The sequence below is a fragment of the Bubalus bubalis genome, chromosome 1 (assembly GCF_019923935.1).
Source record: "Bubalus bubalis isolate 160015118507 breed Murrah chromosome 1, NDDB_SH_1, whole genome shotgun sequence".
Lineage (NCBI taxonomy): Eukaryota > Metazoa > Chordata > Mammalia > Artiodactyla > Bovidae > Bubalus > Bubalus bubalis.
Genome location: NC_059157.1, coordinates 42,170,947 through 42,184,499, shown reverse-complemented (window position 1 = coordinate 42,184,499; position 13,553 = coordinate 42,170,947). Strand labels below are relative to the sequence as shown.

General features: G+C 37.2%; 1 protein-coding gene across 3 annotated transcripts in view; it reads right to left on the bottom strand.

The window, feature by feature from the left end:
* Positions 1-13,553, bottom strand: part of CSMD1 (CUB and Sushi multiple domains 1) — a 2,066,326-nt gene that overhangs the window by 608,978 nt on the left and 1,443,795 nt on the right. For all 3 annotated transcript variants that reach the window (XM_025272930.3, XM_044938991.2, XM_044938996.2), the window contains one exon: positions 1,962-2,049. In XM_025272930.3, the coding sequence (XP_025128715.3) occupies positions 1,962-2,049 (88 nt within the window). The remainder of the gene's footprint in view (positions 1-1,961; positions 2,050-13,553) is intronic.

The following is a 13,553-nucleotide window of genomic DNA, read 5'->3' as shown; positions in this document are numbered from 1 at the left end:
GACCTCGGGTAAAACAGATGGCCCTCCTGGCTAGCCCAGTTTACAAAGGGCAGGCCCAGGGGGAGGAGAAACAACATACAAAAGGAGGAGCCAAAAATTAGCTGGGGGCCTCTCTTCTCTTGGCTTTTGGATCTGCCCACCCTCACGCCTCCGAGGATAAACCATCCTTTCTTTTTCCTAATAAAGCTGAGCTATAACACTGGTCCACCAATTGCTTCAAATTTTCGCTGCAGTGAGACAGAACTGAGGAAATTACACACTCTCCTAATAATCCCAGTCCTTGCACCTCTTCATGTCTAGAAAATGCTAAATCCCTTCATGGTGCCATCAGTTTCTTGTGACTAACTTAGAACCTTTTGTAAAGTAAGCATTTGATTGCACTGAACTCCCCCTTCACTGAAATATGTATTGACCTTCCCCCACTGCCTCTCTGGAGCAGTCTCTCAGAGCTCTCTGAGGTGCTGTCTCCCGGGCTGCAGTCCTCATTTTGCCCCAAGTAAAACTTAACTCACAACTTTCAAGTTGTGTGTGTGTGTGTGTGTGTGTGTGTGTGTGTTTAGTCAACCACTGTAACCATTCCAGTTGTCTAGTCCATTTAAAATAAGAACAATGCTATTGTCGAAAGTATTTCAGTAGCACATCTTTATTTGTGTTTCATTTTAATGTAAATATAGATATACATATGTCATTTTACCAACTTCATTACAGCCACTCTACAGACAATTTTATTAGTTCCTCTAGTCATAAAAAAAGATGCTGCTACTCCAGTTTCACCGAGTAACATTTCTTCTTCCTACTCTAAAAGTATCACTGCTCTCATTCAATTTTCAGCTCACTTTAACAGGCTCAACTCTCTTTTTCTGTTTCTTTTTCAAAAATAATGAGATTATAAGGAAGAAAAACTTGCTCTTGCTCCCCTTCACTCTTTGACTTTGCAGCTTACTTCTAATACTAGTATTCATCTTGTAAGCTAGAGAATGTTCAATTTATTGAACTAATTAAAGACAAAAATCTAAAAAGAAATCACTATTATAATCATTACTTTATTCATAATGTATCAACTATAAAGCAGTCTCTACTAATCGTAATCTAATAAAACGAATCATAACATTTTCTTCTTAAACTGCATTGATTGCCACTCACATTCATTATTATAAAAGTTTAAGGAAATAATTATAAGACTATAGCTAAATTTTTCATTATCTATTTTTAAAAACAATAAACTACATTAGAATTGGCTTAGATGATGAAGAATCTGCCTGCAATGCAAGAGACCAGGGTACAATCCCTGGGTCAGGAAGATCCCCTGGAAAAGAAAATGGCAACCCACTCCAGTATTCTTACCTGGAGAATCCCATGGACAGCGGAGACTGGAGGGCTACAGTCTATGGGGTTGCAAAGAGTCAGGCAACTAAGTGACTAACACTTAACAATTTTCTTTTCATAGGAAGGTGTTGTTGCCCTTTAGTTGCTCAGTTGTATCCACTTTTTTGTGACCCCATGGATTATAGCTCACCAGGGTCCTCTATCCATGAGACTCTCCAGGCAAGAATACTGGAGTGGATTGCCATTTCCTTCTCCAGGGGATCTTCCTGACCCAAGAATAGAACCCATATCTGTGTCTCCTGCACTGAAAAGTGGATTCTTTACCATTGAACCACCAGGAAAGCCTATATGTGAAAGTAGCAAATTAAAATCAGAAAAAAAATTCTTGTACACAAATTTTATTCAGACCCATCAAGTTGGATGTTTACTACTGGCTAAGATACTGAAAGGAACAGACTCTGGAGTATCTGCAATTTTCCACCTCAATGTGTTTTAGAACTCTACAGATATTATAGCTGCATGATAATTGAGAAGTTGCACCTTTAAATCAAAAGGTAAGATAATTAAAACTACAGGGTGAAATTATAATGAGTTAGAAAGTAACGTGCTATGGAAGTAAATACTTTTTCTCCTACCTGAAGTCTGAACCTGCTCTCCTGCCATTCTCTGGAATCCCAGGATCTGGACACATGTCGGAGACCAAAGCAACACCTCCTTGGGTTACTGTAATAGAAAGAAACATGATGATACTGCTCAGGAAATATCCATATAATGACATTATATTAGACAGATTTGGCTCTTTAATGATGATGCCTTAACATGTGATTTCTTTTAAGAATTCAGACAGTTTAGCTAGAATAAAATAAATCTACTCTTATTCTTAAAAAAACAGACTTTTACAGAGAAGGCCAACAATCTTTGGTGGGAACTCTTTCTTCTACTAAAGAAGTCTTAATACAGTTAACATTTTCTCATTAAGATCACCTTTATGACAACTTACAATTAATAGCATGATGGGAAAAAAAAAGAGCATCATGCCATAAACAGTTTAGCTTATATAGAAGATAGCTTTCATTCACTTCCATGGATGAAATGGAAGTGTTAATTATCTATTAAGATCTATATAAGAGATATTTCACATAAAATTACTTATTATATTGTAAACATGAAGAATGATTATCATTTAAGTTAAACAAATAACAATTTTCTTGTGCAGTGTGCTGATTTATTTTTTGAATCTGTGTATAAGAATCTTTCCTCCTGCTAGGATGTTGTACAATCACAGATTAGTTTTTAAAGGATTCATTTGCTTGTTAGAGTGGCCCCTTCTCCAGTAACCATCCCACTATCTGAGTAGTCTAATCCAATCAAGGTGACGTGCTCTCTTTCCAGGAATTATCAATAGTGGTACTGTGACTCTTCAGTTCAATGACAAATGAGAGGAAGCCTGCAGGAATGCTTCTGAGAAGACCTTCCTGTTAGCTAGTAGTGATCATCTCTTTTTCACTCTGGACCTTATCATGTTTGAATTTCAAATTTGTAACTCTTGGTACCCTCTTGTTACAGTACAGGTTTTTTAATCTGTAGTCAGTGGTCTACTAAAACATCTCTAAAATTTATTTTCTAAAAGTGTTCTAGCTTTAATAAATTTTCAAACCTCAATAAAGAACTTAACTTTCACCATATTTTTTCCAACATCATCAGCTATATAACTCCCACATTTGCTCAAGTAAAACAGTTATTACTGTGTCAAGTCATCCTCCTCAAGGTGAATGGCTATCACTGTTTATAGAGGAAGTGTCCACATTAGCATGGTTCTTACTTCACTATTTTAACGTATCACACTGGTGTAAAGTGAAAGTTGCTCAGTCGTGTCTGACTCTTTGTGACCCCATGACTATACAGTCCATGGAATTCCCCAGGCCAGAATACTGGAGTGGATAGCCTTTCCCTTCTCCAGCGGTCTTCCCAACCCAGGGTTCGAACCCAGGTCTCCCTTATTGCAGGTGTATTCTTTACCAGCTGAACTACAAGGGAAGCCCAAGAATACTAGAGTGGATAGCCTATCCCTTCTCCAGTGGATCTTCCCAACCCAGGAATTGAACTGGGCTCTCCAGCATTTCAGACAAATTCTTTAACAACTGAGCTATCAACAACTTAAAGGCTTAGAAAGATCTACCTCTATACCGTCTCTGTTTTTCCTCTCATAGATAGTAAAAAAAGTTAATGACAAATTGAAGGAACTCACACAAATCAATTCAAAATATTCTGGATCTTTTTCAAAGATAATGTCAAAGCTGCTTACTTATTCAAAAAAAAAAAAAAAGTGCTTATTTGGAATTTTCTGGGTGCACTGAATGAAATAGGTAAGTCTGAATAGTTTGCAGATGGCAGGAAGATAACAAAAAAATGATGAGAGATAAATGTTAAATATGTTTGATTTTCTGAAACAGATAGGAGTGTAACAGGATAATGATAGAAATCTATGGTGACACATTATGTACAAGAAAACATTGAGTCTCTCAAACTCAACTATCCATTCCATCAGCATCATCAGCAATTAATGCCTCTCAAAACTGAAGCTTAAAGTTGCAAAGAATGACGGTGATATATCTGCTTCAAGCAAGATCCTGATGCTGCAGAGAAACATTCTCAAAAGAGAGGAATTCCTGGGCTTACCATCATTTTAACTCTAATTTTGTCAAATTATATCTTACCAAATATTATAGGACACATGCCATAGATACTAACAAATATATGACACTTTAGTCAAAACCTTAGAATTTAAAATCAAAACTAGAATATTCAATAGGTAGTTTCATGACCCATCATTAACTAATAGTAATGTAAGATGTAAAATTATACATGTGGATGAAGAGATACAAATCAGATAGTTTGTAAAAGACTTTGAATGAATTTAGATTTAAACTGTGGAAATTATATTAATGTGTACATAATCAAATGACTCTTTCATAGCATGTTGACTTTTATGCTATCTCATTAGACCCTCACAAGCTTCCTATGAGGTATGTAGAGCAGTAAGGAGCATGCTTTTCCCATTAAATTGTAACCGAGCCAGACCCTACAGGGCCTTCCCAGGACAGATCGCCCCCCACGTCTTCTGCCTTCTTCTTGTCCGTAGAACACTTGAGCCTCTCAAGTCTTCCCCAAGTTCAAAATAATAAACTAAATTAGAGAAGTGAGAAAATGTAGGAAGAAAGGAAAACAGTCAAGAAGACAAAAAATAATACTTTAGCCAGTAAACAAAGTCAAGAACCTTCACTTCCTCCTAAGAGACAGCTAACATTTGGAGCCATGTCCTTTGAGCTGCTTTGAAGATACTGAAAGCCCCACCCACCAGGGGGAAGAGGTTAACTGCATGCTTACCACAAGCACATACTGGTTGGAACCAGAAGGTTGATGATGCTGACTCCCAGTTACCTCACCAACAACCAATCAGAAGAATGTCCATGAGTTGATCACACACCCAGCAACCTCCCTCCCCTCACCTTGTCTTTAAAAACCTTTTCATGAAAGGCTTTAGGGAGTTCAGGCCTTTTAAGCACTAGCCATCAGGACTCCTTGCTTGGCAACAGCAATAAATGCTACACTTTCCTTCACCACAACGTAGTGTCAACAGTTTGGCTTTACCTCTTATGGGTGAGTGGACACAAGATTGGCTCAGTAGTGAAAATTATCCTGGTCTTTGAGGACATGTCTTGTGATCATCAATTCAAATTCAACACAAATTTGTTTTTTGAACAAATTATATAGCTAGACTGGTGCTCTAGTAAAGGAAGCAATCAACACAAAAGAAGTATACACAAATTACTTCTATGAAAAAGGATATCATAAACAAATAAAGTGGCAGAGACAAGATTTACATTAGTGAAACCATCAGAAGTAATTAGAAATAAAGTACTAAGAATGATGATGATAATGTAAAATTAAACCTTACTTAAGATTAAATTAAAGTCAATTTAATCTTGGCTAGAAACTACATGTATCATTTATACACATTTTAAACTGAATCCTTGCAACCATTCCATGAGGAGATAATGTCAAACCCATTTTGCAAGAAAGAATTGAGGACAGAGTTATCACTCAATTGATTATAGATCCAGGTTTCTTTTCCTACATTTGCTCCAGTGAGCCAATGAGATAGTGCATATTAAACTCCTTTGCAAATGAAAGGGAGGCTTTTAAAAATAATTTTTAAATTCTTAATAATAAAATTCCTTTTATATTAAAAATAAACCAAAAAGTAAAGGAAAAAGGTGTATTCATCTGTTATCTCCCAGTCAAGCATACACATGGGAAGCCATATGGTCCCAACCATGAGGCTTTAGTTCAAATGCCATCTGGTGGCAATTTTCTTGCAGTAAAAAAGACCAGATTCACAGGCTTTCCACATGAGACCATTAGCCACATTCAGAGCACTAGAACAATGAATTGACTGGAATATTAAATCTTCATGTAAGATGCCATTTTTCAAAGTTAAAATTTAGTTTATATTAATACACCTTTTGGAGAAGGCAATGGCACCCCACTCTGGTACTCTTGCCTGGAAAATCCCATGGACCAAGGAGCCTGGTGGGCTGCAGTCCATGGGGTCGCTAAGAGTAGGACACGACTGAGTGACTTCACTTTCACTTTTCACTTTCATACATTGGAGAGGGAAATGGCAACCCACTCCAATGTTCTTGCCTGGAGAATCCCAGGGACGGGGGAGCCTGGTGGGCTGCCGTCTATGGGGTCACACAGAGTCGGACACGACTGAAGTGACTTAGCATCAGCAATATACCTTTGGATTAATAATCCAAAATAGAAGTCATTTAAGTCAACTCACACTTTTTAGTGATATTGCTCCTGTGACTTATTATAGCATATTTTTATTGTTGATATTTATGTCTTCAGAAACCTAAAGACATATTTCAGCTGGATTAATTTTGAGACTAATTCTAACCATTTCAAACTTTCAGAGAGGTGACATATGTTTCTAGTTGCATAACAATGAGTAACCTTGTTACACAAAACACAGTTGAAATTCCTCAGGTAGCAATATCTCCACTGTATCAATGACCTTTAGATGTCAAAAAACCCATGCTAGGCATGTGTGTTTGTGGGATACTGCTTTTCTGCTATAATCAGTTTGCATAAGTCAACACTGATATTTATCCAACATTTATTGGACTCAGGCTTTACTGAAATAAAAAGCAACACCTAATTTTTAAGGCACTTCCCTTTTTTGATTTGCAAGATGCTTTATCACAGTAAGAATGAAGCATCCGCATTACTCTTTCCTCAAAAGCCAATACCTTGATTAAATGTTCATTTCCACAATATTTCAGTATTGTAGTAATTTCCTTCATTTAGCTATAACAGGGTTGTTTTCACTTAAACAGCATCACATAGGACATTTTCATATGCATAATAGAATTTGTGATATTTTTTTCTTTCTACTATATGCACTGTCTCTACCAGCTGTCAGCTTTGATCCTAGAATGATAAGCATACACTGACAAGCTTCATAGAAACTAACAGCTTCTTGATGAAGATGAAATAAGAGAGTGAAAAAACTGGCTAAAAACTCAACATTCAAAAAACTCAGATCATGGCATCCAGTCCCATCACTTCATGGCAAATAGATGGGGAAAAAATGGAAACAGTGACAGACTTTATTTATTTTAGGGGGTCTCCAAAATCACTGTAGATGCTAACTGCAGCCATGAAATTAAAAGACACTTGCTCCTTGGGAAAAAAGCTATGAAAAATCTAGACAGTGTATTAAAAAGCAGAGACATTCCTTTGCCAACAAAAGTCCATGTGGTCAAAGCTATGGTTTTTCAAATAGTTATGTATGGGTGTGAGTGTTGGACTGCTAAGAAGGCTGAGCACCAAAGAATGGGTGCTTTTGAACTTTGGTGTTGGAGAAGACTCTTGAGAGTCCCTTGGGCTGCAAGGAGATCAAACTAGTCAATCCTAAAGGAAATCAGTCCTGAATATTCATTGGAAGGACAGATGCTGAAGCTGAAGCTCCAATACTTTGGCCACCCGATTTGAAGAACCAACTCGTTAGAAAATACCCTGATGCTGGGAAAGACTGAAGGCAGGAGGAGAAGGGGACAACAGAGGACGAGATGGTTGGATGGCAACACTGACTCAATGGACATGAGTTTGAGCAAGCTCCAGGAGATGGTGAAGGACACAAAGATTTGGACACGACTTTCTGTCCATGGGGTCACAATGATTCGGACATGACTGAGTGACTGAATGTAGAAATAGGTGAAACAAGAATTGTTGACATTTTTGATAACAAATTCTTATTATCACAACATTAGGATTTCAAATGTATAGTTTACATAGAAATAAGTTGTCAAAAACACACTGCTTTGATCTGAAGTATTTTGGACCTCAGATTAATACCCATGAACATGAAAAGGCAAAATAATAGGATACTGAAAGAGGAACTCCCCAGGTCAGTAGGTGCCCAATATGCTACTGGAGATCAGTGGAGAAATAACTCCAGAAAGAATGAAGAGATGGAGCCAAAGCAAAAACAACACCCAGTTGTGGATGGGACTGGTGATAGAAGCAAGGTCCAATGTTGTAAAGAGCAATATTGCATAGGAACCTGGAATGTTAGGTCCATGAATCAAGGCAAATTGGAAGTAGTCAAACAGGAGATGGCAAGAGTGAAAGTCAACATTTTAGGAATCAGCAAATTAAAACAGACTGGAATGGGAGAATTTAACTCAAACATTATATCTACTACTGCCGGCAAAAATCCATTAGAAGAAATGGAGAATCCATCATAGTCAACAAAAGAGTCCAAAATACAGTACTTGGAGACAATCTCAAAAATGACAAAATGATCTCTGTTCATTTCAAGGCAAACCATTCAATATCATGGTAATCCAAGTCTATGTCCTGGCCAGTAATGCTGAAGAAGCTGAAGTTGAATGGTTCTATGAAGACCTACAAGACCTTCTAGGACTAACACCCAAAAAGATGTCCTTTACATTATAGGGTACTGGAATGCAAAAGCAGGAAGTCAAGAAACACCTGGAGTAACAGGCAAATTTGGCCTTGGAGTACAGAATGAAGCAGGGCAAAGGCTAATAGAGTTTTGCCAAAAGAATGCACCGGTCATAGCAAGCACCCTCTTCCAACAACACAAGAGAAGACTCTACACATGGACATCACCAGATGGTCAACATCGAAATCAGATTGATTATATTCTTTGCAGCCAAAGATGGAGAAGCTCTATACAGTCAGCAAAAGCAAGACAAAGAGCTGACTGTGGCTCAGATCATGAACTCCTTATTTCCCAATTCAGACTTAAATTGAAGAAAGTAGGGAAAACCACTAGACCATTCAAGTATGAATTAAATCAAATCCCTAACAATTATACAGTGGAAGTGAGAAATAGATTTAAGGGACCAGATGTGATAGAGAGAGTACCTGATGAACTATGGACAGGGGTATGTGACATTGTACAGGAGACAGTGATCAAGACTATCCCCAAGAAAAAGAAATGCAAAAAAGCAAAATGGCTGTCTGAGGAAGCCTTACAAATAGTTGTGAAAAGAAGAGAAGCAAAAAGCAAAGGAGAAAAGGAAAGATATACCCATTTGAATGCAGAGGTCCGAAGAATAGCAAGGAGACATAAGAAAGCCTTCCTCAGTGATCAGTGCAAAGAAATAGAGGAAAACAATAGAATGGGAAAGATTAGAGACCTCTTCAAGAAAATTAGAGATACCAAGGGAACATTTCATGCAAAGATGGGCACAATAAAGGACAGAAATTGTATGGACCTAACAAAAGCGGGAGATATTAAGAAGAGGTGGCAAGAATACAGAGAAGAACTATACAAAAAAGATCTTCATGACCCAGATAATCATGATGGTGTGATCACTCACCTAGAACCAGGCATCCTAGAAGGTGAAGTCAAGTGGGCCTCAGGAAGCATCACTACAAACAAAGCTAGTGGAGGTGATGGAATTCCAGTTGCACTATTTCAAATCCTAAAAGATAATGCTGTGAAAGTGCTGCACTCAATATGCCAGCAAATTTGGAAAACTCAGCAGTGGCCACAGGACTGGAAAAGATCAGTTTTCATTCCAATCTGAAAGGCAATGCCAAAAAATGCTCAAAGTACCATACAATTGCACTCCTCTCACACGCTAGTAAAGTAATGCTCAAAATTTTCCAGGCCAGGCTTTGACTATATGTGAACCATGAACTTCCAGATATTTAAGTTGGATTTAGAAAAGGAAGAGGAACCAGATATCAAATTGCCAACATCTGCTGGATCATTGAAAAAGCAAAGGAGTTCCAGAAAAACATCTATTTATGCTTTATTGACTATGCCAAAGCATTTGACTGTGTGGGTCACAACAAACTGTGGAAAATTCTTCAAGAGGTGGGAGCACCAGACCACCTGACTTGCCTTTTGAGAAATCTGTATGCAGGTCAGGAAGCAACAGTTAGAACTGGACATGGAACAAGAGACTGGTTCCAACTAGGAAAAGGAATACATCAAGGCTGTATATTGTCACCCTGCTTATTTAACTTATATGCAGAGCACACCATGAGAAATGGGGGGTTGGATGAAGCACAAGCTGGAACCAAGAACCTGGAAAAAATATCAAAAACCTCAGATATGCAGATGGCAGCACCCTCATGGCAGAAAGTGAAGAAAAACTAAAGAGCCTCTTGATGAAAGTCAAAGAGGAGAGTTAAAATGTTGGCTTAAAGTTCAACGTTCAGAAAACAAAGACCAAGGCATCCAGTCCCATCACTTCATAGCAAATAGATGGGGAAAGAGTGGAAACAGTGGCAGACTTTATTTTTTTGGGCTCCAAAATCACTGAAGATGGTGACTGCATCCATGAAATTAAAAGATGCTTACTTCTTGGGAGAAACGTTATGACCAACCTAGACAGCATATTAAAAAGCAGAAGCATTATTTTGCCAACAAATGTCCATAAAGTCCAGTCTATGGTTTTTCCAGTAGTCATGTACGCATGTCAGAGTTGGCGTATAAAGAAATCTGAGCACCGAAGAATTGATGCTTTTGAACTGTGGTGTTAGAGAAGACTCTTGAGAGTCTCTTGGACTGCAAGGATATCCAACCACTCTATCCTAAAGGATATCAGTCCTGAATATTTATTGGAAAGACTGATATTGAAGCTGAAATTCCAATGGTTTGTAGAAGAGCTGACTCATTTGAATAGACCCTGATGCTGGGAAAGATTGAAGGAGGAGCAGGGGATGACAGAGGATGAGATGGTTGGATGGCATCACTGACTCAATGGACATGAGTTTGAGTGGACTCCGGGAGTCGGTAATGCAAAGGGAGGCTTGGCGTACTGCAGTCCATGGGGTCTCAAAGAGTTGGACATGACTGAGCAACTGAACTGAACTGAACGAAACACACACATACAACTGCCTTTATCTGTGAGCATCTAGGCTGTATTTTCAATGTGTTTAATTTAACACAATATCAGACATTTTTACCTGGGTGCTCTCTCTCTTTCATTATTGCATACTTTAATTCTTTAACTTTTAAAACACTAGAAATTGAATGCCCACTAGCATAATTTTTATATTTTGATCTTACCTGAGTTCTCTTATTTCCAGTTAAGGCCATTATCTTAAACTCTCTCTAAGGTTACTGTAATTTATTTTTATATCATAATGCAATAAACTATGCTAATATAATAAATGCATTATTGAGAAGCTCTTTCAAGCAATGTTTATCTGCTTTCTATTGTACAATATGTATAGACTGTTTGGCCAGCATTCAAAACTTTCTGTCTTTTTAATATTATTCCAACTACCACCTGCAAGGATCTGATGCTCCAGGTAATCTTAAATACTTCAAATTCTCTCACTGTTAAGTTTTATTTCTCTTTAATATTGAACATTTAACACTTCTTTTAATTAATTGCTTTTCTGACAGAGGGAAGACCAAGTGAATTTCTTATATGTGAGATAATATTAAAAATTATCCTCCAACTGCTACAATCACTATGGCAGCCAATAAATATTCAGAGAGGGATTATTTCATTTATGCATTTTCAAGTTAAACCAAGGTGTTTATTTGCTATTCAAATAAAAATAAATATAAGAATATGCTAGTACCAAATTGGTACAAATTAACAGCACTGAAGCTTTTATAAGATCCCTGAGAGTGGTCCTCATCTCTGTACAATTCCACAGCATCCTCCAAGATTTTTATTAGGATGTATCCTGGCAGCACCCAGAGGAGCTGTCTCAGACCTCCACTGGCCCCCACAGGTGCAGAGTGACCCTCAGCTGAGGACCGAGCTGCCTTAGCCTGGGGTCTCCTGCATGTCGCTTCTGTGCTGCTCTCTGTGAAAATGTAAGCACTCTGGACTTAGGACTCATGAATAATGTTTAGGGCTACTCAGAGATGTCTTATAGGATACCTAATCATTCCTGGTCTTCTAACAGGAAAGACAGCATGTGACCAGGTCGATTAATATTACTATTTTGCATAGGATCTAAAATACTAGCATAATAACCCTAAAATATGAGAGAAAAGGGGGAAAAAGCTCAAAGTCAATGTACAGTATAACTGATTTCAAACAATATATATATTGTTTGCAGGACTATATATATGCATATATATGAATATATAAAATTAGTTTATATTTACATTTAAATCTAGGTATTTAAATGTTTTATTTTAAAGATAATACATTTAAATTGTAAGACCTTATTTGTCAGTTACTAAATTAAAAAAAATAGGAAATATTAATTATCTAGTAATGAGCACCTATAGAAAGTTTCTTTCTCATAGTAGATTATAAGTGATTTTAGAAGCTTGTATTTAAGTAAATACTGACTAATACAGTGAATGTAAATGGCATCAGCATATATCATATATTTTATGAATTATTTAGTTTTCACTTATGTTTATATATGTATTCATGTTACTAATTTTAAATTAATTAAATAAATATTAAATAGATATAAATATTCCAATCAAATATATGTTAATAACTCATATTTGCTTATATAAAATAGTTAAATATATAAATATTGACAATAATTAATATTTAATACAAATGGTTTATTGGCTATATATTTTTATAATATATTATACAACATTATTAATGTGTGTTTACAATAATTCTATATAATAAGAGAATGCTTAGAATATCTTTATGAATTCTAGGAGGGCAGAACTCAAATTCTCTGATAATTTTTTGAAACACAGAGTTTAGCATTAACATATTGGTAAATGAAACTGGTTTGGTCACTCCTAAAATTCTCATTATCTCAGAAATTTGTATGTGTAATTTCACTCTGAACCTTATTCAGATGTTTTGCAAATGTAAAATTAAGAAACAGCAGTGAATTTTTTGACTACTATAAAACATTTCTTACAGAATATTAACGGTCATTTGAAAACACACACAGTCTCAAGTTATTTTGGAGACAGTGGAAGATGCATGATTGCCAGGGGTCAGGAGCTGAATGGGCTGTTAGGGCAGTGAAGCTGCTCCGTGTGATGCTGTTGTGGTGGGTACACGCCACCACACCTGTGTCTAACCTCACGGAATGTACACCACCAGGCGTGAACCCCACTGTGAACCACACACTTTGGGTGATGGCAGTGTGTCCAGGTGGGTCACAGATGCACCATCTGCTGGGGATAATGAAAGTGGGGTGGCTGTGCCTGTGTGCAGACAGGGTATAGATGGAAAACCTCTGTGCCTCCCTCTCAGTTAACTGTACCCCTACAACTGCTCTAGAAAATAGCCTTTAAAAAATAAAAGAAAAATAGCTAATTAAAAGAAGGACAAAGAAGTAAAGTAGGAGGTCCCAGAAGGAAAGAATAAAAAGAGAATGTTGGAAGGATTAAGAAGCAGAGAAGAAAGGAAAGGTAGTAGCTCTAATCTTTGCTGGAAGGACTTGATAGTCTTGAGGGGTAGATGGATCCTGCTATGTAGGGAGAAGTGGAGGGCTGGTGGGGAGGGGGGACACCAGGCAAGGGAACATGTGAGCAAAGGCATGGAGGACTCAGAAATACAGAGAACCCAAGTCCAGAACTGAGGAGGATGTCAAACCGTGAAAATGTGTTTGAGATTCCTCATTTCCAAAAAAAAACATTGAAGTATAGTTGATTTACACTGTTTTGTTCATTTCAGGTATAGAGAAAAGTGATTCAAATTAGATTCATTTCCACTATA